General features: G+C 40.1%; 3 protein-coding genes and 2 non-coding genes across 6 annotated transcripts; 3 read left to right on the forward strand and 2 right to left on the reverse strand.

Moving 5' to 3' along the window:
* The first annotated feature begins 455 nt into the window (after positions 1 to 455).
* Positions 456 to 10,007, forward strand: LOC124640294 (exocyst complex component 2). Its single transcript, XM_047178009.1, has 17 exons — positions 456 to 726; positions 857 to 1,009; positions 1,104 to 1,296; positions 1,530 to 1,641; positions 1,844 to 2,003; positions 2,376 to 2,590; positions 2,664 to 2,779; positions 3,039 to 3,175; positions 3,850 to 4,034; positions 4,807 to 4,980; positions 5,325 to 5,477; positions 5,751 to 5,945; positions 6,287 to 6,465; positions 6,820 to 7,051; positions 9,058 to 9,245; positions 9,443 to 9,502; positions 9,759 to 10,007. The coding sequence occupies exons 1-17, from the start codon at positions 618 to 620 to the stop codon at positions 9,841 to 9,843; spliced, it is 2,646 nt and encodes an 881-aa protein (XP_047033965.1). The 5' UTR covers positions 456 to 617; the 3' UTR covers positions 9,844 to 10,007.
* LOC124645322 lies at positions 7,497 to 7,636 on the forward strand. Its single transcript, XR_006986210.1, has one exon. It is a non-coding gene; the product is annotated as a U4 spliceosomal RNA (small nuclear RNA).
* LOC124640282 (ATP-binding cassette sub-family C member 4-like) lies at positions 9,611 to 21,110 on the reverse strand. Of its 2 annotated transcripts, XM_047178000.1 has the most exons (29): positions 20,279 to 21,110; positions 19,992 to 20,086; positions 19,617 to 19,773; positions 19,474 to 19,542; positions 19,033 to 19,234; positions 18,770 to 18,907; positions 18,612 to 18,696; positions 18,386 to 18,542; positions 17,883 to 18,096; positions 17,506 to 17,644; positions 17,351 to 17,431; positions 17,179 to 17,276; positions 16,931 to 17,087; positions 16,562 to 16,758; positions 16,411 to 16,493; positions 16,204 to 16,327; positions 15,963 to 16,124; positions 15,223 to 15,389; positions 14,955 to 15,134; positions 14,729 to 14,876; positions 14,473 to 14,623; positions 14,055 to 14,282; positions 12,957 to 13,120; positions 12,578 to 12,712; positions 12,164 to 12,319; positions 11,772 to 11,889; positions 10,932 to 11,170; positions 10,501 to 10,641; positions 9,611 to 10,166 (listed from the first exon to the last, which is right to left on the reverse strand). In XM_047178000.1, the coding sequence occupies exons 1-29, from the start codon at positions 20,353 to 20,355 to the stop codon at positions 10,128 to 10,130; spliced, it is 4,101 nt and encodes a 1,366-aa protein (XP_047033956.1). In that variant the 5' UTR covers positions 20,356 to 21,110; the 3' UTR covers positions 9,611 to 10,127. The 2 variants fall into 2 exon arrangements, with proteins under 2 accessions (XP_047033956.1, XP_047033950.1); XM_047177994.1 differs by lacking the exons at positions 9,611 to 10,166; positions 10,501 to 10,641; positions 11,772 to 11,889 and having other exon boundaries at positions 11,004 to 11,170; positions 19,992 to 21,107.
* LOC124645329 lies at positions 11,257 to 11,396 on the reverse strand. Its single transcript, XR_006986211.1, has one exon. It is a non-coding gene; the product is annotated as a U4 spliceosomal RNA (small nuclear RNA).
* LOC124644901 (glycine-rich cell wall structural protein 1-like) lies at positions 21,077 to 22,496 on the forward strand. The gene has a single exon (XM_047184573.1). It carries the CDS (start codon positions 21,077 to 21,079, stop codon positions 22,421 to 22,423), a length of 1,347 nt encoding a protein of 448 aa, XP_047040529.1. The 3' UTR covers positions 22,424 to 22,496.
* The last annotated feature ends 979 nt before the right edge of the window (positions 22,497 to 23,475 follow it).

The raw sequence follows: 23,475 nt of genomic DNA on the forward strand, positions 1-23,475 counted from the left end.
CCGGGTTGTCAGGGAAGGCTGTGTTTGGGCAAGCCACTTTCCAGGCGTTCATGCCATCAGTCAGACACGGCACCTCAGAATCGACCAGTGAAGGGGCTAAAATTTTTCTGGTCAATTCCTTAGTGCCGCAGACCGAGGATAGGAACGCCGGTAGACTTAAACTGGAAATTTTGCGGACACCGAGGCCACCGAATCTGATCGGAAGGGTGGCTTGAAGCCACGCTCGGTCGTCCAAGGCCAAATTAAAAACAGATGTAAAAGTAGAACGGATAATTTGGTCAATTCTGTCTAAAAGATGTGGCTGCTTCCATAAGGGAGAGGAGCGAAGGTTGTATATAAATTTTGGGCCAAAACAACAGTATTTTACTAAGGTAAAAGCCGAATGAAGATTAATTTTAAAAAGTCTATCCGAAATGTCATTAAAATTGACATTTTGACATTAATTGTCATTTGAATTTGACATATTGTTTGTTTTCGTAATCTTTTGGACTTGGATGATGTGATTTCGATAAATCCCGCATTCTTTTAGGTGCATAAATTATATTATCAAACACAGAACCAGTAATCCACTGAAGTAGTGAGTGTGTTTTACAAAATTCACCCTTGAAACTGTGAAAATGGGTCCACCACCAGTAGTAACAGGAATATCTCCCAAAGAAGGTCCTCCAGGAACGCGAGTGACTATACGTGGAGAATTTTTGGGGAGTAGCGCTACAGATTTGATAGGTAAGTAATAAACATCATTCTTAAGTTTTTTTCTTAACCAACTAAGATTTACAATAATACTTTGCTTGTATGTATACTACACGACGCTTTTAGAAAGTGGGCGTAAAATTTTATGTTATTTCACTTCCAGGTTTGAAGATCTGTGGCTGTGACTGCCTTTTATCGGCTGAATGGAAGAGTAAGAACAAGATAGTAGCGCGTTCAGGACCGTGCAAAGGTCGGGGTGATATTATCGTCACCACACGATTCGGTGGGGAGGGAACCTCTACTGTGCAATTCAGAGGTACTTACTACCATTATTATTTGAAATAAAATTATCAATACATACCGTGAACTATAGTGCCTCCATTACAACAGATGTTTTTGTTAAATTCCAGGTTACCATGAGTCCATTGGCCCAGTGAAAGAAAGTGCAGTATGGGTAGAGGAAGCCGCCCCACCTTCTCTCCCATGGGGCCGGAGACCCATGTCTCCCACAGCTTACACCCCTCCTGATCCTCTAGGGCTGTCCACTGAGGGTGATGACTGCAAGTTCCCTGAGGAAGAACTTAATGAATTGTTCCCTGATGGGTATGTTTTGATACCTATGGTGTTAAATGGTCAACTGTAATTTTGAATTGATTGGCAATCCTTTGAAATAAACAGTATATTACTCATGTAATGAGCAAAATTAACGTATTGGTAATATGTTGAACTGTGAAGATTCTTCTCAAAATTATTGTTTATGTATAGAACTCTCAGTCAAATAGAAAAGTTTGATCAACCCTAGCCATACGGTTATTAACATATTCTTAATATTTCAGTTCTGGCAAGCTGTCTGATGATAATTTCCAGCCAGGCTGGTATTTGTTGGAGCATCACAGTAACACTTCATATGAGGACCTCAAAGCTGGCATGGTATTCCTTCAAAGAAAGGTTTGTATCTTCAAGTTAACTATCGCATTTTGAACGGGCTGGCATATTCTGAGAACTGAAGCCCCTTAAATAAAACGTATAGAAAAAAATAATAGAAATACAGAACAAACATTACATTTGCTGGCAAAAAACAAGATCTAAATAAATAAATAAAATATGTATAATTTATATAGTAGATAGATTATTTAGATATGATTTCTAGGTGGAAAGTCAGAAAGAAGGTCAGTTGAGCTTCTTGAAGGCTAACACAGGAGCTGTGATGGATCAGCTGGACAGACTGGTGCTGCTCAAGAATATGTATGAAGAGGATGAGAGGAAGAATGGCAAGGAACCTTTGCCTAGCTTACAAGCTGCTATAGAGGGTATGTTATATACATATGTTACAGCTGGATTGCCGCATATGGGCTTATGCAGCTAAACTTAGTTGTCCTCCTCTTGTTAGAACTATGTGCAGCCTTGAGCCTCATCATAGTGGCTATACCAATGTGTAGATGTACTTTCTCATATATTTTCTTATGTACTACCCTTATGTACTTTGTTATGTACTGTTCTTATGTATTTAGTTTCTTGCAAGGTACACAATTTCTCTGAGTGAAATTTTTTATGTTTTGATTTTTTATTAAAAAGCTTAGCTACTGTTTTATTTCAATGACCAATGGAGCTTTTTTTAAGCTCAAAATATTAAATTCTCTTGCATGTACTATAACAAAAAAATATGCTCAATTTGATTGCAGAATCGATAACCCTAGCAGATTCACTATTCTCTGAGATACTCTCTCGCAAAGAGAATGCAGACAAGACTCGGGAAGCTCTCTCGCTATTAACGCGTCATAAGTTCTTGTTCCAACTGCCAGCATCCATAGACAGGAATATTAGAAAGAAGGAGTATGACTTAGTGGTCAATGACTATACTAGGGTTAAGAACCTCTTCGGAAATACTGATGTTAAGGTTAGTTTACATAACTTTGGAGACTATGAAGCCAATTCTTAACGATATTAAAGTTTTTTTATTGTATTTACAGTTGTTTCAAAAAATACTTGCGGAAATCGACAAGAAAATCGAGGATTTGAAAGAGAAGTTGTATTTGAGGATGAAAACTATGCCTATCAATGTTCAAGAGCAAACCAAATATATTAGGTAAGGTATTTTATGTTTGTAATCGACGTAGACAGACATGATATGCATGAAATTTATGTGTGTCTTTAATTCTATTCAGTATTTTAGTTCACGCCAAACTTAATGGCGCCTCTCAACGGACGTCCGACACTTCCTAGTGACATCTTAAGATGGTCTCAGCGCAGCGGCGCGATGTTCCGAGTCGCCGTTTTTGGCAATCATGAAAAAGTTTGTTTGTGATGTAATTATTAGTAAACCTTATCTAATGATGTGTTTTCAGGTTACTAATAAGTCTGAACTGGGAAGGTGATGCGGCGTGGGTAGCCATCACCAGCCGTAAGGAGTATCTCATGAGCCTCATGAACAAGGTCAAGGATCACTTCAAACTCAAGGAGGAACAGGAGTCCAATGAGAAAGGTAATATTTTATTTATATGCTATTTTCTCATACCTACTTCTAAATATAAAAGTTAATTTGTTTTTCAATATATATTGGTACATGTGAGTCAGACCAAAATTCACCCATTTTACCTAATCTATATAGATAACTATATAGCTAGGAATATTAGTGTTGTTTTGTTTGGTTGTTTCCTAAAAGCTCCAGAACTCCTACCAAATTGAAAAATTATTAAATTCTTTGGAAGTTACACAATTGCTGGGTGATATAGACTATACATATTTTATTCGGGTTCAGTTTCATTTCATTGGAAGCGGGTGAAACCACGGAAAACAACAGAAACGTATTTTACTCTGACTACGCTACGCTCGAGTCGCGTTGTTACCCTTTCGCCCGCAATCCTTGCCTGCCGCCGTTACTGAAGGGGGTTAAACGCTAAGCCGAGAGCCTCGTGCGCGTCGCGCGCTGGCTACACACACGGCAACAACACGAGGCCACACGCGACGCTGACGCAGTGCTCACATCGCTCGCGGTGGCCGCGTCGCTCGTACGCCTGAGGGACGCGCGCCTATTGTGGGAGACGCCGGGAGCGGGACGTAGGCAGCTGGGGGTGATTACGGGTGCGCCCAGACTGCCCAGTGACGGATGCTCATTCGGTTATTACCTAGTATCCACACAAATAACTTATCCCCCAGGCAAGCGCAAGCTAAAGGAGAGTGAATGCGAGGGCGGGTGGAGCGGCGTGCGCGGCGCGTGGTGCGCGGCGGCGGCGGGCGCGCTGGCGGCGCAGCTGCACGCGCTGTGGCCGCTCGCGCGCCGCTACTTCGCCGGGGAGCTCGCCGGCGACCCCGCCAGTGCACAGCGCCAGGCGGACCTCAAGGTATAAGAAGCATATTAATAACAATACCTAAAAGAAAAAAAACATCATCATTTCATCATCTCCCGAGCCTTTTCCCAACTATGTTGGGGTCAACTTCCAGTCTAACCGGATTCAGCTGAGTACCAATGCTTTACAAGAAGAGACTGCCTATCTAACCTCCTCAACCCAGTTACCCGGGCAACCCGATACCCGTTGGTTAGACTGGTGTCAGATTTACTGGCTTCTGACTACCCGTAACGACTGCCAAGGATGTTCAATGACAGCCGGGACCTACAGTTTAACGTGCTAACCGAAACACAGTCTTTGATGTCTTCTAAGGTATACTTAGAAAGTACGTACAAACTTAGAAAAGTTGCATTGGTACTTGCATGACCTGGAATCGAACCCGCACCCTCATACTCGGGACGAGAACATATTCATAATAGAAATTAATAATTCGTCCAATTTATTGTACCTTAATACCTGCCACAAATAAAAATCATCATCACATCTACCCCAATTCTTGCCACCAACTTTACTATAGTTCGGCCATTCAGAGAATGCGTTCCTGACACGTCGCGATTGAACTGACGACGTAACTACATTCATTGATTATTGATATAATAATGTTGTTTTAATGCTCCTCAATTGTTAAAACGGTAAACAACCAGCAAAAATATTTTTATCGTAACTGCAACGCCATTGCAAAGTTACGTCGTCAGTTCAATCGCGACGTGTCAGGAACGCATTCTCTGAATGGCCGAACTATAACATCTCCATTACACAATTCCAGGAGATGATAATAGCGGCAGTACAGCTATTCTCGGAGCACATGAGAGCGTGCCTACTGTCACCCGGCGGCGGGAAGTTGCTGCCCACTGACGCGTTGCGTGTGCGACTCGTGGCTAATTTACGACATCTCAGGGAGGCTTATGATTCGCTGCTTAAACTTGATCTGCCGTCACAGGTATTGTGTAGATAAAAGTTTTAAAGTCTATTGTAAAATGTTTTTAGCCTTCATTCTTTATTTTTGCGACGAATTTCGAATATTTTATCGAAAGATAAAGTAGTCTTGGTATTTACTTTAACAGCCAATGATAATGCCTTGAAATTTAGATTCATCCCTTTTCAAAATTAAGTAGCTAACAGAAGAAGAAGAAAGAAAGAGAATACATTTGTTCACACGTATAACACATACAACAGAAAGGTCTATTTTTATCCCATTATACCAGAGGAAATTGTATATTTTTTTATGTTTTTCGAAAACACAATAGTATCTTTTTTACCTTCTTTTTCCACTAACTATTACAGCCTCTCAGCATAGTGGAGAAAGTGATATTCGACTACCGCGTGCACGGCATGACGGTGTTCCTACAACGCGCTCACAAGCGAGTCAAAGGTCTCGCCGAGAAGGAGACGTGGAAGATTGAGGAGTATACCGATTATGGCGCTATTACTAATCTTGTGAGTATTGTATGGTGTAATATAGTTTTGAAAGATGTTGTTCTTGTTATAATTTGGTGATGTTTGTTGATTTGGAAGAATTTTCTGTTCTGGGCAATTCTATTTTTTTTTTTTCAAAAAAAATGCGTAGGATTGTCTGAAATAAAGAAGCCAATGAATGATGCTGTAGTAAATGAAGTTCATAATTTCAAGCATTTCAGTGAAAGCTTTGAACTTCCTTTGGAGTAATTTTAGATTTTTCTCTCCTAACACAAAAATGTTCTGTACTTCCAGCCTCATCTCCTAGAAACTTACCTTAACGAGGCGTTCTCCGCGATCCACAAGTGTGTGGTCACCAGCGGACGACGAGAGAGTCCACTGCTGGGCGAGGGCAGTGACCCCTGTGCCGTGCTGCAGAAGCACACGCAGCAGATACTGCTAGCTTACGTGTCTGTGCTGGAGGAGCTGGCGCTACATCATGCTGATCAGGTGAACTAACAGCAGATAGTGTCCCCTGCTGGGCGAGGGCAGTGACCCCGCCGACTTCCTACGTCACTCATCATCATCTCCCGAGCCTTTTCCCAACTACGTTGCGGTCCGCTTCCAGTCTAACCAGATTTAGCTGGGTACCAGTGTTTTACAAGGAGCAACTGCTTATCTGACTTCCTCAACCCAGTTGCCCGGGCAACCCGGTACCCCTTGGCTAGTCTGGCGTCGGACTTACTGGCTTCTGACTACCCGTAACGACTGCCAAGGATGTTCAATGACAGCGCCCGTCAGTATAAGGTGAATGTTCCGACACTAATATCAGTTGCATCCTTTATCCCCAGGAGTTCAACAACAGCAACCTGTCAGTGGCTCTAGAGCAGCGGCTGGAGGAGACAGGTGCGGAGGGCGGCGGCGCGGGCGCGGGGGGGCTGAGCTGGCAGCAGCAGCTGTTGCTGGCGGGGGCTAATGCGCACTATTCCAGGCGCGTCACGCTGCCTAATATCGCTGCTGCTATTGACAGGTAATCCACGCACTTGAAGTAAATAGGAATTATTTAAAAATATTTGTAGTGTAAATTGTATAATTTATTATGGTTAGAATTAGTATGTCAATGTAACAAGTGCAAGACAACATTAGTCATTGATGGTAATAAATTAAGGGAAATAAATAACCAAAAGCCAAAGTCGAAAGTCTCGTTTTAGGCTCTTATGAAATACCTTCAAAAATGCTAAAAACTTAAAAATCGCCATTTTGTATCAGATAGGTCATATATACATAATATATACATAATCATGTTTGGTGTATTATTTTTGCATTAATTTAACTGTGCCTAATACCTACATATCTTATTTTAATCATGAAAATGTGTTTCCAGTTTCGGGTTCCCAAAACAAACGGAAGCTCTTCAAGAGACCAAAACCGCTTTGAGCAACTTAGAGACGACCATAGCTGAAACATATTTGGAGCACAAAGGAGATCCGTTGGTAGCTACCATAGAGCCCAGCATGGATATGGGACGACATAGGACCGACGCCGATGCTGTGGTAGACGACGCGAGGCCGTATGTTTACGAGATTATCAATAACCTGATCGCTGTTCATGCTGAGGTAATATTTCATTTTCTGTATTATTTTATTATTTTTTGTTGAGCTTGGCGTTCTGTTCAATTAACTTACGAAATGCGGGCATTTATTGAAAGTTTGTTACATCATAAATTGCTCAAAGAATTTATTATCATCGTACCTTCGTACAAGGAAGATTCTCATCATACCCAAGCTGCCCTCGTTATACCTAAGAAGCAAGTTTATACGAAAAAGTCGTGAAAAATTACTGTATTCTTTACGCACATCTGCATATATTGCTCATTGACCCATTTATTTTTCTGGCTCCAAACCTAAAGAATCAAGTCCGAAAAGTAATACAATAGCAGCTCCTCACCCTCCGTAATGTTAGTTCCCTTGACGCAACTAGATGGCGTTGCGGTCGAGTTAGCTCGCGCTATCGTTTGCTGCAGCGGGTTTGGTGAGGCGGGCGGCGCCGCGCGGCACAGTTAACTTTGCGCAGAGGCAATATCGTAACCAATGAGGTTAATCCGAGGTGCGATTATTGCTAGTTGAAAACTTTACCAATACCCCGCCGTGTGGACGTGAAATACCGTCCGCGATGGCAATTTTTGAATGGCCGTTAATGGCCTAAGAATACTCAGACATGTAGGGATAGGAAGAACGGAGAATATTCAGATCAGATTGCAGTATATTATGGGTATGATTTAAGCTGTCACCAATTTAATTCATTTTGTGTTTCTTAAATAATAGGGTTTGCCCTCAAAATAGTAGATTTGTCACCAAATGTAGTCACCAAACAATATAAAATCATTTCCACAATAAATTACCGAAAATCATGGAGATATGGGGTCAAGTACCAAATAAATGATTTTGTATGTATTATAATAGGTTTGTCCTAATAGTATTTAAGCAAACTAATTTAAAGAGATCACCAATAAATCATATATTATATCACTAGAAAATTTCATGAAGGTTAAAAATGTAGGGTGGTCGTCATCATCATTTCAACCAAAAGAGTCTACTACTTAACTGGCCATGTGCCTCCCCCCAAGGGCTTTAGTTTCCACAGGTAGTATAAATATATTTAAATTAAATTTCTAGCTGAATAGTAAATAAAACAATTAATCAAAGTCAAAATAATCAATATTTATTGTTAAAAATCTCACTGCCCGCGCCCCGCATCGTATGATCGTACCTACAACCAACCTACAACCCATTCGTTGAGGCCCGAAAGCGCGCCAATTTGTCTCCCTTCCCTTCCTCTTCCCTTTGAACATATTTTTATTAAAATTATAAACTGATGTATTAAATTGGTAACGAATACATTATTTTAATAACTGAACGAAATAAAATGTAACTACTGTATTGGTGACAAAATAACAAATAAAAAGGAGTCGCAGTCAGGGATCGATTAATCGATTTATTTGGTGACAGATCTACCATTTTGAGCACCAAGCTATTATTTAAGTAATAAAACTATTATTATAAGAACGAAGTTTATATTCATGTAATGCACTACAATTTTATTGGTAATCCATCTCATATTTTACACATTATATTAACAATAATTTGCTAATTCATACCTGGGAACACTCTTTGTTTATCTGAGAACGAAAATATTTCGTGGCGATAGATCTATTTATTAGGTGATACAACTTGATGACAAATATAAATTTTGGTGACAAAAAATATAGTTCCCGTATATTATGCCGACTATTATTGTTTATTGTTATTTTATTATATTCCGAATTTCTAATTTATGTCGTTTTTCTTATCTCAATTTTATTTAACTCTAGTATGATAAATGTAGTCATTTCTAGATAGTTTTTACTTTTGATATGGGATGCCTACTACATGAAAAGGTTCACTGTTCTCCTGCTTTTTCATACTGGGAGAACGAGTCATTTGTTTATTTCCGAACAGTTCTAAGCAGTTGACCGCATTGTTTCCAAGAACAGTTACTGCCTCTTCCTGCTTCTTTACAATGGAAGAACAAGTCTTTTGTTTATTTCCAACAGTACTCAGTAGTTAGTTGTCAATTTTTCCAGGTGGACGCAGTATGCGGTGCAGCATCTTCTCGCTACGTGCGCGACATTTGCGCCACGGTGTGCGAAGAGCTGGCGCGGCTGGCGGCCACCGCGCCGCCGCCGTCGTGTCCGGCCGCAGCCTTCCAAGCGAGGCTGGAGTACACACTGCTGCACAGAGCTACTGCTGAACATTTGTCGCGTGATGCTGAGTGAGTTGTTTGTTCATAAAGCATTGATTATTTATAATCCTGGTACTTCTTACTTCGCAGCATTTTGAATAAAATAAACCCTTCAGCAGCCTACATTTTCTCTAAATTGAAAAATTACCTTAAAAATAATTCTATTAGAATCAAAGTAATACGTTTTAACAGTATATTACATTTACATGAATGATTATTTTTTTCAGGAACTACCTAATGGAAGCATTAGCCAGCCTCCCACAAATAGAAAGCGAAGAAGAACAAAGGTCAGTAAATAAATTCAATCCTTATGTAATTATCAGTTCTGTATACTTTTTACATAGATGATTTGTGGTTAAACCGGTTGTGTTTCATCGTTAGGAAAAAACGGGTTCTTTTTTTTTCTGTAGCTATTTACAGATACTTTAATCTTTAATCAACATAGATACCTTAATCCACAATAACAATTCAAGATACTTTAATCGACAGATATAAATATCTGTTACCTAACAGATAATAAATATTCTTATCGTTGTTTTACAGACGGATGGACAAAATTGTCGACGGCTTCAAGAAACGGATGGAGCTACAGTTGGCCAGTTTAAACTGTAATATGGAGACTGTGTAATGTATAACATTTTATTTGTATGTAGAACATATAGGCATCATAGTATTATTTATCTTAGAGGTATATTTGGTTCAAAACCAAAAGCTTTTTTATACTGTATTCACGAATTGTTAATTTCATGCTTAAAAAGACGTTGAAAATAAAAAATAATTTTGTGTAATGTATAAGACTCGTATTAATATTATTTGAAATCATTTATTTAAATATAAAATTAAGATATAATGTTAATTTATAAAGTAAGTTAAATATCAAAATATATTAATGTAAAAAATAATCTTGAGCGTTTAATTTGAGGTATTTTCTTCCTGCATATTCATGTAACTCTGTAAGACAAAAGTATAAGGTTGACAATAACATCGTCTCAGTTCACACATTTTGAATATACAGTTCAAATCAATACTAATTAAATAATCTTGTAGAACTGAGATGAAGCACGTTAGTTTTACTATTTGGCCAATTCTCTGACAACAAACAATTTATTGTTTATTTGTATACTTGAGGTTCCGAACTACTAAACCGATTAAAAAAAATATTTCACTACACTATCCCTAAGTAATATAGGCTATATGATATCCGGGCACGGGACATATTTCCCACGGAATGCCGAAAGAACCACATAAAACAGTTAGTCGTAAATAAATGTAACTACTTATGTACCTGTGCAGCTTGCTTGTGCAAAAGCGAGGCCATATTCATGCCGGTCTCCGAGACCATCTTGCGGAAGTATCCCTTCTTGTTCTGCAGAAGAATGTGTGGGTGGTCGAACTCCATCAGACGGCCTGCGTCTAGCACTAATATCTGGGAAATATTGATTGGGATGATAGAGATTTAAATCAGTACTTGAAAGTAAATGGATGGATTCCGTTTTCTAGGCGACATTATCCATAGCATTTGAAGTTTTATTAGGTAGCCTTATTTCATGAAAATTCCACCTCGTATATCTTTATGTTATTATCAATTTCTTTGCTAAAAAGCCCTGGTGCCATTCGCCATGTATAAACTCATTTTATATAATAGCTATTCATTTAATTGAAAGGAGAATATGTCCAAAACCAGTATTTATATATATTTTTAAAATATCAACGAACCTTATCAGAATCAATAATAGTATTAAGCCTGTGTGCCACAGTGAGCACGGTACACTGATTGAAGTGCAGCCTAATAGCCGTCTGTATGAGCTTGTCGGTCTGTGCATCCACGTTGGCCGTAGCTTCGTCTAACACGAGTATCTTATCGTTGTGCACGATCGCTCTGGCTAAGCATACGAGTTGCCGCTCTCCCACGCTGAAGTTCGAACCGCCTTCTGCTACTTGCTTGTAGAGAGAATCTGCCAGAAAATATTTATGTTTAACTAGGACGTATAAGTGACTGAAGAATTGCTGCCTCTATGTTTGATTTTCAGTGTATTCTTAGGCCAATAACGGCCATTCAAAAATTGCCATCGCGGACGGTATTTCACGTCCACACGGCGGGGTATTGGTAAAGTTTTCAACTAGCAATAATCGCACCTCGGATTAACCTCATTGGTTACGATATTGCCTCTGCGCAAAGTTAACTGTGCCGCGCGGCGCCGCCCGCCTCACCAAACCCGCTGCAGCAAACGATAGCGCGAGCTAACTCGACCGCAACGCCATCTAGTTGCGTCAAGGGAACTAACATTACGGAGGGTGAGGAGCTGCTATTGTATTGCAAATACATATTTTCAAGAGAGAACAGGTTATATTGGCTAGGAAGGGTCAATGCGTGAAGGGGAACTAATAATGTTCAATTGTTATAATAATGGAAGTAGGTCAGCTTTTGAACTGTTGCATGACTTCAAACGAATTTGTCTCTCTAGTCCTTATTCCCTTCTAATGAAACATTCGTTCGTTACATTGCATAAAACCTTGCCTTACGCAAAATGCTACTTTGAAAGTATAATGACTAACCCTCGTCTCCCTCTGCCTGCAATTCAACATTGTTCAAAGCTTTTATTAGCAGCGCATCGGGATATTGGTCGAATGGATCCAAATTCTTTCTTATTGTGCCGCTGAACAGTACCGGCTCCTATTTCAGAACAATTAATTTATTACCATTGGCCAAGAAAGTATACATTCTATTTATTGGACAGTTTTATTAATGGTAAAATGGTAAAAACCTACAGAAAAAAGTCTACAAGTCATTAGGTACAGGTTAAACCTCCTTAGATTAGCACGGGTAAATTATGCATGTGAATACTTTCGTACACCTCTATCTTAGATAGATGTGTAAAAAAGTCATGAGAATCTGGCCCAGCATAATATCGTATATTAACCGGTGACTGACTGGACATCTTACTTACTTGAGGAATAATAGACAACTTCTCCCTCAAATCGTGCAATCCGATACTGGTGATATCAACGCCATCTATAGTGACTGTTCCCTCTAAGTAGGCCAGTCGGAACAACGCTTGTATGATGGACGACTTACCCGCGCCTGTTCTACCAACGATACCGATCTGCAAATATTTCAAACGACAATGGATATTATTTTAAAATACAGTACAGTGGGAAGGTACATAAAAAAAGCCCACATTACTACGTACTGTCAAACCATCAAACTACACTAGTTTACATTTTTATGTTTTCAGATAGGTAGGTATGTCTAATTAGAAACTACAAGGCTACGAAAACACACCCGCATATTCAAAGTACTCGTTATCTGTGGTTAAATACGAATAACAATGAACATTTTTCTGTGGTTAGTAAAAATGTACCTTTTCCCGAGGTCGTATGGAGACGTTTAGTTTAAACAGCACGTAGCTTCCATCGGGAGAGTACTTCAGACTCAAGTTATCAAAGTTTATTGCGCCCTCTGCTGGCCAGTCCGCTGGGGGCTTCTTGTCTTGGGACTGTGTTTTTATAGTAATTGAATAAGAGATATGATAACGACTTTATACATTTTGAAATAAGCTAGCTAGATAAGTATTTTTGTTTAATCCATTTAATTAATAACGGCTATTTATTTTAATACTCCAGCAATATTTTATATTTATTTTGTTAATTAGCTGACGTAATCGAGGATCAGCAAAATTAAGCTTTCGGTCCTACATTAAAGCTCAATATTCATTAACTGTATTTCATATACTTCCTTACACTTCTTAAGCCAGACTCTTGAGGTAGTTTAGTGTACTCCAGCACTCGCTCAACGCTGGTCATTTGGTTCTCCATCTCGGCTGACTGTCGCATGCCCCATTGGAATATACCAGTTAGGGATATGGATTGAGTGATCGCTAAACCGACGTTACTGCCGTCCATATCTAAAATGCAAAAAGGTTAAAAGGTAAGGTATTAAAATAATAGAGGCTAAGGGATTGTTCACACCAAACGTATTGTCCGCCGCTGACTGTGAGTATACTCACTGTCTGCCCCAGTGTGAACGTCGACTCAATCTGCAGTACGCGTACTCACCAAACCGACAATAAGCTATAGCGTACGATGCGCTACATGTGTGAACAAAAGAATAGGCTCGTGTAGGTTCACACTAGATGCGTACGCTGAGCGGCTGACTATTCTACACATAAAAGAGCTCAGTATTTGAACCCCCCAATCTTCATACATAACAGATGCTATGTCTTCCCAAGCGCATCTTCGTAAGTTTCTATCACTAAATTCTTCTGAATTCGCATTCCAAATACATTCTCTAGAATGTACTTCTGCAATAAACTTTTCGGTGTCGAACATCGCGAGGTGTCACGTGTCACGTCGGTCCTCATTGAAGTTTGTTTCTCGAGTGTATTGCGGCCGAGGCGCGCGGCGGAGCGGCGCTATTCGGCAACTGCGTCCGCGTAGCCAATCCGCGTCCGCCGTGCATAGTCGCGTAGTAAAATAATCGGCCACTGAGAGTCAGCGACAACAGACGACGTAATAGCGTATAGTCGGTTCGGTGTGAACGACAATTTCAATATATATGGAAAAGCAATAAACTGCGTAACGCGCGCTCACAGTCAGCGGCCGACAATACGTTTGGTCTGAACGATGCCTATGTCCTATTGTACCTAAGCCATAGGAGTATACGAAACACCCGTAAAAATATAAAAAATATATGCAGAACAAGTCACAATCTACCTAGCCCTATTTATCTATGTTGAGGTTGTGTCGGCCTCGAACCATAGTTCCTGCTCAAATGTTAATCTGAATTTCTCAAATTATTTGAGAAAATATATATGTTATGTAGGATTAAGCACTACTAACCCGTCTTCATCAAACAGCTGAAAGTGACACACATGATGAACATCAAACAGATGAGGTCTAAAAAGTATCCGAACGCCCGACTGCAGGTGATGAAGAGGTACCAAGCGGCGCTGTGCAGGTCCTGATGACGGTCGAACTCCTCAGCTAAGAGGAACTCGGCGCCAAACGATCGAATGGTGGCCAGACCGAGGATCGTGGCGTTCACGTGACCGAAGACAGGACTGCGGGCTGGTGAGATTGTATGTATTCCATTGAGCATTTATTCAGAAAATAGTTATCTATGGTCTATTATACTGACACATCTTTAGCGGTTAAGTTCATAAGAAGACAAGGGCTAAAGTTATTAACAATATGTACAATGAGAGTTAACTTAATACGATGGTAAAACAATGAATTCGTTTGTTTCAAAACAACTTACTGATTCCTTCAAGCCGCTTGACAGCTCCAGTGGTTCTGATGTAGATCACGCGGAAGATATAGAATATCACCATTGCAGCTGCGATGGGAATCGAAAGAGTAATGTCTGTCATCAATATCACCAATAGGACTCCTGCCAGGTTCAATATTATCTGTAAAAAATAATACAATTCTATTATAACCTACGTGCCTTTTGTATGACCAGTTTTTCTAAGAATTATTTGGTTAAAGATGTGCTATAGCTAAATGTTATTCACCTGAAAGCAATCAATCATGGCTTGTGGCAGCATTTCATCTACAGCGCCCATATCTTTGCTAAATCTATTCAGAATTCTTCCTGACGGATTGCTATGGAAGAAGCTCATCGGCGATCGCGAAATAGATTCAAACATTTGGTCGTGTAACCTAGAAAATGAAGGTACTAAATAGAACCCTGAAAATACAACCATGATATTACTTGGTCAATATTTGTCTAATACTGACTTGATAGAAGATTTCATGCACAAAGAGAAGAAGAAGAACGCTCGTATCAAAGCGACCATGATTGTTGCCAAAGTAATTATGCCGAAAATGTAAACGAACTCCCTTCGTCCCAACCCCCACTCCGCCCATATGAGAACGTCCGTTGTTGGGTCTCCCGACAATCGGTCCTCGACGTTACTCCTGAAACAAGATCGACATCCATGGCATATTGAAGTTAATAAGGCCATAAAGTATGAAAAGCAAATATAAAGTGAAGTATTGTCCTTACCACAAACTGATCCAATAATCGCAGGCACTGGCACAAAACTGTGCTAGCAGAAACAAGAAACAAACGATGATGAAGAAACAAAATGGAGCTCCCGCCATGAAGTACTCGCGGTACACTGAACCTTGCACTCGACCAATGGTCTGTGCCTCTGCTTCAGGCTTTTGGTCCTGAAAATCATTATTGAATACTGAAGAATCTACCGAACGGACCTGATGAATTAACTGTATGTAATTGCTTAAACCACCAAATCACCAAACCAAATCACCAAATCAGAACCAAAGTCATCGACATAGCCCACCGAATCAGCAAGCTGAAGTGGCAGTGGGCTGGCCATATTAGCCGAAGAACCGATAACCGTTGGGGTAAACGAGTTCTAGAGTGGAGACCACGCCTCGGCAAACGTAGTGTAGGACGTCCTCAGGCACGGTGGAGTGATGACTTGCGCAAGACGGCTGGCAGGAGCTGGATGCGAGCAGCCGAAAATCGATCTCAGTGGCGTGCACTTGGAGAGGCCTATGTCCAGCAGTGGACTGCTATAGGCTGATGATGATGATGATGAATTGCTTAAAAGTTTTGAATTTTCGGAGGAATAAGTTGTAATTGGGTGGAGGGGGACAGATGGAAAATACAGCTGGATTCGGTTAGCCCGGAAGCTGTCACCAACTTCAACATAGTTTCCAAAAGGCTAGGCTGATAATGGTTAGGAATATTTGAGGATATAAGAATGTATTTTATCTTACAGCACAGCTATTGTCGAGCATCATAGACCAATGCCTTCTGTGCAAGCTTAAAGTACTCTGCTGGAATAGCATCGACGTGCTTTGGACGCCCTGCATATTTTCATCTTCATGTACTTCACGCACATTTTCGTTCATCAGCTTAATTATCTTTAGTTCATTTTCCTGAAAGAACAAAATATATTAAAATTTCAATCCAATGCCTTATTTGTTTCTGTATTTTTTTAAACAAAGTAATAATTACGTCAAGTTCGTCAAAGGCTCCATTTGCAATTATTTTTCCTTTGTCCAGTATTACAACCTGATCTACAGACTTGATAAACTGCAGTTGATGAGTTACCAGCACAACGGTCTTATTGGCCAAATATCTGCGAATTAGAATGGAGAATGCTAGGTTGTAAGAAGAAGGAATTAAATCGTAGGCATATGCAAAGCTTGGTACGTTACAGACCTTTTGATGCACCTTTCGAAAATATGTTTAGCGACTTGAGTATCTACAGCTGACAGTGGATCATCCAATAAGTAGATATCCGCCTGAAACAAAACCTTTTGTTGTAATGAAACCATGGCTTGATACAACTAACTTTATATTATGTAACCACCTCTTTGTAAACCGCTCTGGCCAAGTTAATCCTGGCGCGTTGTCCTCCGCTGAGGGACACGCCACGTTCTCCAACAATGGTTTTGTCTCCGTGGGGAAACAGAGATATGTCACGTTCGAGCGCGCACACCTTGCAGACCTCCATGTAACGTGATTTTTGAAATGTCTGTCCGAAAAGAATGTTTTGTCTCACAGACCCTGTAACAATAGGCAAGATAAAGTTCACATCATACTTAATTAAAATTAAACTTTCAAATAATATACGACTCATTAATAGAGGGAAAGTAGACCAACATCGAAACATTTCGCCCATTCTCCTTCAGAGTTAATTTTCTTATCCCAAAGCCGTGATACTCCTACAGTTCCTTACCAACGAAAAGCCATGGGTCCTGACTAGCATAACTAACGCTTCCGTTAGTTTGCATAGTGCCACTAGAGCAGGGTAGTTCACTCAGTACCATGTGGAGTAGCGTAGACTTGCCAGATCCCACGGCTCCGATCACAGTCGTAAGGGAGCCAGCAAAAATCTGCAATTCCATTTTGATCAAAATAATACATGTTAGTAGGAATTAAACTCATCACGAGTTGCATGAAGGGCTTTAGAATAACTTAATTTACCGTCAATTCCAAATTGGCAACGTCATCTTTACCCACTGATCGCAACCATCTGCTCGAAGCATTATCAAACTGTATCGCTATTTCATCTTTGCGGATCTCTGTGTATTCAATAAAGAACATTATTTTAATTTGCTGTAGAGCTATATAAAAATGGCAATTTCTAATTGATTACCTCTAACTTTTTCTTTCGGATTGTCTTTATCCTTTGAACTCCCGGGCTGAGGGGCTTGTAGATCCTCTGAACTTTTAGGTTCTATTATAAGAAATTCATCATTAATTAGTTTATATAAGAAGGTAATTATTTAACTTGTATATGACAAATAATACCTAAGATAGTGACTCGTTTCTTCTGCGTTGGTTGCGTTGGGACCTCTTGGGTGTTGACATGTAGTCTGGGAGGAAGACTGCAGACTTCACTCAGTAGATAGTCTCGAATCCTTTGTATAGCTACGTTCATTTCTGCTATCTACGATTTTACATGATGTAGGTAAGTAACAAGTATTAAGATGATATAAAAACTAGAAAAGGCTTCAGCTATGTTTAGCTTAGCCTTTTGATGATAGCAAGAATGTCAAGCGAACAGTTTTTTCTAAGCTCAGAGAGAGCCAGAAGCCATATCGAGGACCGATAGCTAATTTTGGAAGAATAATAAATTGATTACTAAGCATCCTGAAAGAAACTAAACAGCTACGGAAAAACATTACCTGTCCAACAGCTTGAGGGAAATACAGCGTCATAGTTTGCTTCGTAATATTATAGTAACAGGTCAGGAAGAATACGTTCTCAACGGTGATGCGGTTCACATACGTCACGTACAGCAACACCGTGACAAAGATGCCGAATCGCGAAGTGAACATGATGAATGACATTATTACTCCTCTAATGTACGATGTCATTTTGATGTAGAATATTTCTTGGCTGTTAATCAGAATTATACTTGTACCTAACATCAAATGTGCATTTGGATTGTACTTTATTCACGTGTGCAAGTGTGCAAGTGCGTAGGCATATGACGCAATAAATAATTTACAGGTGCAGCACGTGCACGTTAAGATATTCATCATTTTTTAATTTTTGTTTATGTAGGTGATTTTCGACTGCAATAATCAGAATATATAAAAGCACTTAAAGCTTTGTTTACCTACTTCTCCCGTATATGAAAACGCAATATCATAACTACATAAAGATCCCCTTTATAGTGACTCACCGACGAACTGTATCAATTATTTTCCTAAACGGTTGCTCCCACGTGTACATTTTGATAACTTCCATCCCCATAACGATTTCCTTCATCAGTCTCACTCGCTCGTCCGATTTCTCCGCGGTTCCTTTTCTGTAGTAAGCAGTGTTTGTTCCCAAAAATACTGGAAACCATTAAACGTTTTTGTGGAGTAAATTATAACTTTCAAAATGGTTCTATTAGTTCAGCTTACTTTGGAATGGTATGACTGCTATGATGATGAGCGATCCATACACTGCTGCCATGCCCATTTCCCGATACAAATAAACTGTCATCAACTGCAAATATAAATGTAATAAGTGCTATACTAGCTGCCCGTTATTTTAAAAATAATCATTTATTTCTTTGTACCATGGTTTCTACGGGTCCTATCCACAGATAGTGCGCGAAGAGTGGTCCCGTGTCGAAGCGGTTGACATCGTTCGCCATGAGGTTTAGCACTAACCCACCACTACTCTCCGTCATCGCCTGGATGTTGACTTTCAATGCCTGGAAGTATTCGTTTCGAAGTATAATAACTTTTACTCTCTTATTTGTCTCTCTACTTTCGTCAGCATTTCGTTAAGAAGAGCCACTGCTACCTTTTATCACGTTTAAGCTTCTTAATAAAATACCTTTCTATAAATAAGACTGCAGACGCCAACTCTCATCTTCATCCCCATATGCATGACTCCCATCATGAAGGGGTGTTGCACCATGATGTTGAAGGTGCTGCAGAAGACGATGCCGAAAGCGAAGAACACCGCCTCGCCCCACGACACACTCCCTTCCATGTCGTAGTACGAGAACAAACGGTACAAGTACGTGGAGTTGTTCCTGAATCAAATACATGTGTAAATGGATGGATTGAAGCTTCAACAATATTACTGTATTCAGCAAACTATACATTTTTAAGGAACTGTACCTATGTAACGAAAATACATGATGTAGTTTTTGGCTTATTCAACAGTGGCTGGGCTTTTAACTCATCAACTAATGGTTGATTTCGCTACAAAAGCAAAACGTTCAAAACACTTATGGAGTCACTCAGACACATGAGTGTGGGGGTAACTTACGTTTGATTATCATCTTGGACGGGACTGTAGTAACGAAGCAGTAGCCCAAGAAATAATGGCTGCTGCAACCTGTACCGAAAATGAACTCTTTGTTTATTTAGTTTGGTTTGGACTACTTTTTGATCACATGCGTGAAACTTTACCTGATAAGAAATTCCATAGCCGCCAAGATAAGGCCGTACAGCATGAGTTCGGTACCAAATACTTTGATGAGCACTTTCCAGAGACTGGGTTTGCATCTTGCTCCGCGCCGCCTGGCGTTTTGCACTTCCCGGTCCCACGCTTTTTGTACAGCATCCCCTATAATGTAGTTAGACCTATAAAATGTGATTAAAAGTAAAAACCTACTTTTAGGTAGGTTTCAACTATTTTTTTTTAGGTGGAAGCGTGCCACAGGACTTTTTCCGGGTAAAACCGGTTACTTTCATGTACATATCTATAGTCGAGAAGGGTATCGCGAAAGTATTGCTCATTGGTCGTAGGTTACTTAGTTAGACGAATAACTGATGAAATATTACCGAGAACATTGGAGCGATGTTCAGGCAGGGGTGCATAGAGATCTTTGTCTTGAATATCACGACTGTATCCCAGTTTAAATGTTTCCAGTGTCCACCTTTGGAATAAAACATTCACTTGAATTGGTACATACTCCACTTTCAAAGTAACGGTAGCTTATTAGGCTAGCGGTCGAGTAATAAATCGGCAAGTGTTAAGTTCATCTTAAATATTAGGGCACTTTCCAAAAACTGAACTATTTTCTTAGAACGCCGTTTTTTCTTTGTTCTTTCTACAGTCGACTACATACCCGAATGTCAAGATAGAAAACAAGTTAGCTCCATATCGAGGATTTATTTCCCTCCTCTGTTTAGGCCCAGTGTCCATTTCGATAGGATCTCAATAATAAAATCGTTTGGATCCAAAACACATGTACCTCTGTACCTACCTAAATTGGATTGTTTAATCTAGTTAGCCACGATCAAGCGGCTGGCTTAGACCCACAATAGATATCTACAGTAACGTAAAAAACATTAATATTCTTCAGTAATCCAGCTTTAGGTATCTAATGTTTCATACGGGTTCGTATACCGGTATCAAACAAAATGTACATGCTTGCTTATCACATTAGTACGCAGTTCTGAATTGAAATCATCATCAGGAATGAGAAAATTACGAAGTAAGTAGTGTTACCTAACTGTTATTATACCGATTGGTCCTAAAGTCATAATGTACCTAAATGTGACTCGCATTATTTACAATAAAATAATAAATAGGTCCTAAAATCTTTAGAATACGTGAGGAAGTACCTAAATAAATAAAGCGTTTTTTTCTTTGTTAAGCTTATCCACTTTACTGCAAACGTGACTATTGGCTAAATTATAATGAATAATTAAATAAGAATATTGATAAAAATAAACAAGAAAATCTATAAAAGGGTTCGTTGTGGTGTGAAATGTTGACTAATATAAAAAATGCTGTCCTATATTGGAATTATTTGTCTCCTCTTGACCTGTTGTCTTTGTGGGGTAAGTGTTTGTCAACCTAGCTATTTTTAGTTGTAACCTCCTAGTATTTAATTACACTGTGTGTGTATAAAAATAAAAAAATGTTGCAGGCACAATGGATATATCCTACTATCTCACTATACCAGCCCCGGCCTGTATATCCATTAAATCCGGTTTATCCCCATAAGACTCCATACCCAAAGCAAGAGCAACATGATTCATGTAGCACGACGCTTGATGACCTCTACTTATTACTGGAACTTGCAAAAATACTAGAAGAAGATGAAAAGGAGAGCCCCAACCCTCCGCCACATAGTGGACTGAGCGAAGAAATCATAATGAAGTTAGTTAACGCTTTAATCTACACGGCTACGCAGAACTGTGGCCCACAACGTACTGACACAAACTGTTACTGTTCTAAATGTGGTGGAAAATGTAGGTGTGGTGCTGTATCAGGTGGAAATGGTGGTACCGTGAGTCAAGGTGGTGGGGCAGGTACGAGTGGAGGTGGACTTGGCGTAGGGTTAGGGCTTGATGTGGACCTAGGTGGGGTAGGTTCTCTAGTAGGAAACGTACTCGGCAATGATGGTTCAAGGAGAGCTACGGATAGATCCAACGGTCTAGGTGTAGGTTTAGAACTAGATGTTGGACTAGGTAATACTGAGTATTCAGCAGGAAATGTAGTCAGTGGCAGTGGACTAGTAAGAGGTACTAGTAGTGGTAGAGGTGACCATGGAGGGTATACGAGCGGACATGACTATCAAGCAGGAGGAAGAGGGGGCAGTAGCGGCAGGAGTACGGGATATTCGGGATATGCAGGATATTCGGGCGCAACTAGTAGTGGGGGAAGCGGTGGACTTGTCGGTGGAGTCGGCGGACTTGTGAATGGAGTCGGCGGAGTATTGGATGGAGTTGGAGGACTTGTGAATGGAGTCGGCGGAGCTTTAGATGGAGTTGGAGGACTTGTGGGTGGTGTCGGTGGAGCTTTAGATGGAGTTCCGAATTCAGGATATTCGGGCGCAACTAATAGTGGTGGACACGGTAAACATGTGGGGGGAGGCGATGGGCTTGTCGGTGGAGTCGGCGGACTTGTGAATGGAGTCGGCGGAGTTTTGGATGGAGTCGGAGGACTTGTGAATGGAGTCGGCGGAGCTTTAGATGGAGTAGGAGATCTTGTCGGTGGAGTCGGTGGAGCTTTAGATGGAGGATCGTATTCAGGATATTCGGGCGTAACTAATAGTGGTGGACACGGTAAACATGTGGGGGGAGGCGATGGGATTGTTGGTGGAGTCGGCGGGCTTGTGAATGGAGTCGGCGGAGTTTTGGATGGAGTCGGAGGACTTGTGAATGGAGTCGGTGGAGCTTTAGACGGAGTTGGGGGACTTGTGGGTGGAGTTGGCGGAGCTTTGGATGGAGTCGGAGATGTTGTGGGTGGAGTTTTGAATTAAGTCGACTAACTATTTGGAGGCTTAGAAAAAGATGATGTTCTAGCTAGATTGCCGGTATTTTATGGTATTTTAAGGGGATAAGTTGTTTACTTATGTAATATTCATTGGTAATATTACAGATTAATTTGTTCTTTTTTATGTTTATTTATTTACTCGTATCACATGTACAAACAAATGTAATACTGTAAATTAATTTTAATGGAGATCAAATAAATGTCTTTAATGTTAAAAACACTGTTTTATTTGATACTGGTGTGTCGTGCATATGTATCGATACTGGTATGGCACTGTTCGAACTTGAGTGACCATAAACACAAGCGTGAAATTAATTTAATTATATTATTAACTTAAACATCCCTCATGTTTAAGTCGGTCTGGCTGGCATGTAAGAAATCCAAATCCGAAGTAATTATTCAAATCCATATTTTGCAAAGAACGAGTAAATTGATTGAACAATAGTAATTTTTCCATTTCTTTATTTTAAATAGGCATCACAGACAAGGATAACAAAACAAACGCATTTTAGGTAATCTACTTCTAGACTGTGCTCATTGGTACAAGCCCGGTCTGCGCGAGATGGCTTCAGTTATAGTTAATATTGAGTTCCTTTCCGAAAAGGTAACTATGACAAAACCAACCAAACCAAACCATAACCAAACTGAGTTCAATGGCCAAATGAAATACACATACTGATAATTAATTACAGAAACTGTAGAAACATTTAAATAAGTTATAAAGTATGCGAATGCGTTTTGATAAATTATATTCAAACTATAAAAGGTTCAATCATTTCTACCAAACCGTGATATGAGTTGAACTGGCAACTGGCAAGACGTCAGACAAGGACATGACAAGGACAGACTACCCGCAGGCAGGCCCGCCGTAAGCGGGCGTGCAAGGCGTGCACCGCACGCGGGCGGCACGTCCTAGGGGGCGGCAAATCAAGCGACTTATCAATTAATATTAAAAAAATACAACATCTTTTTACCAATGATTTGATTTCAATATTTTCGAGCACAGCAATAGTGCTAAGAATATTACTTACACTGCCG

The sequence above is a fragment of the Helicoverpa zea genome, chromosome 2, assembly GCF_022581195.2.
Source record: "Helicoverpa zea isolate HzStark_Cry1AcR chromosome 2, ilHelZeax1.1, whole genome shotgun sequence".
In the NCBI taxonomy this organism is placed as follows: domain Eukaryota; kingdom Metazoa; phylum Arthropoda; class Insecta; order Lepidoptera; family Noctuidae; genus Helicoverpa; species Helicoverpa zea.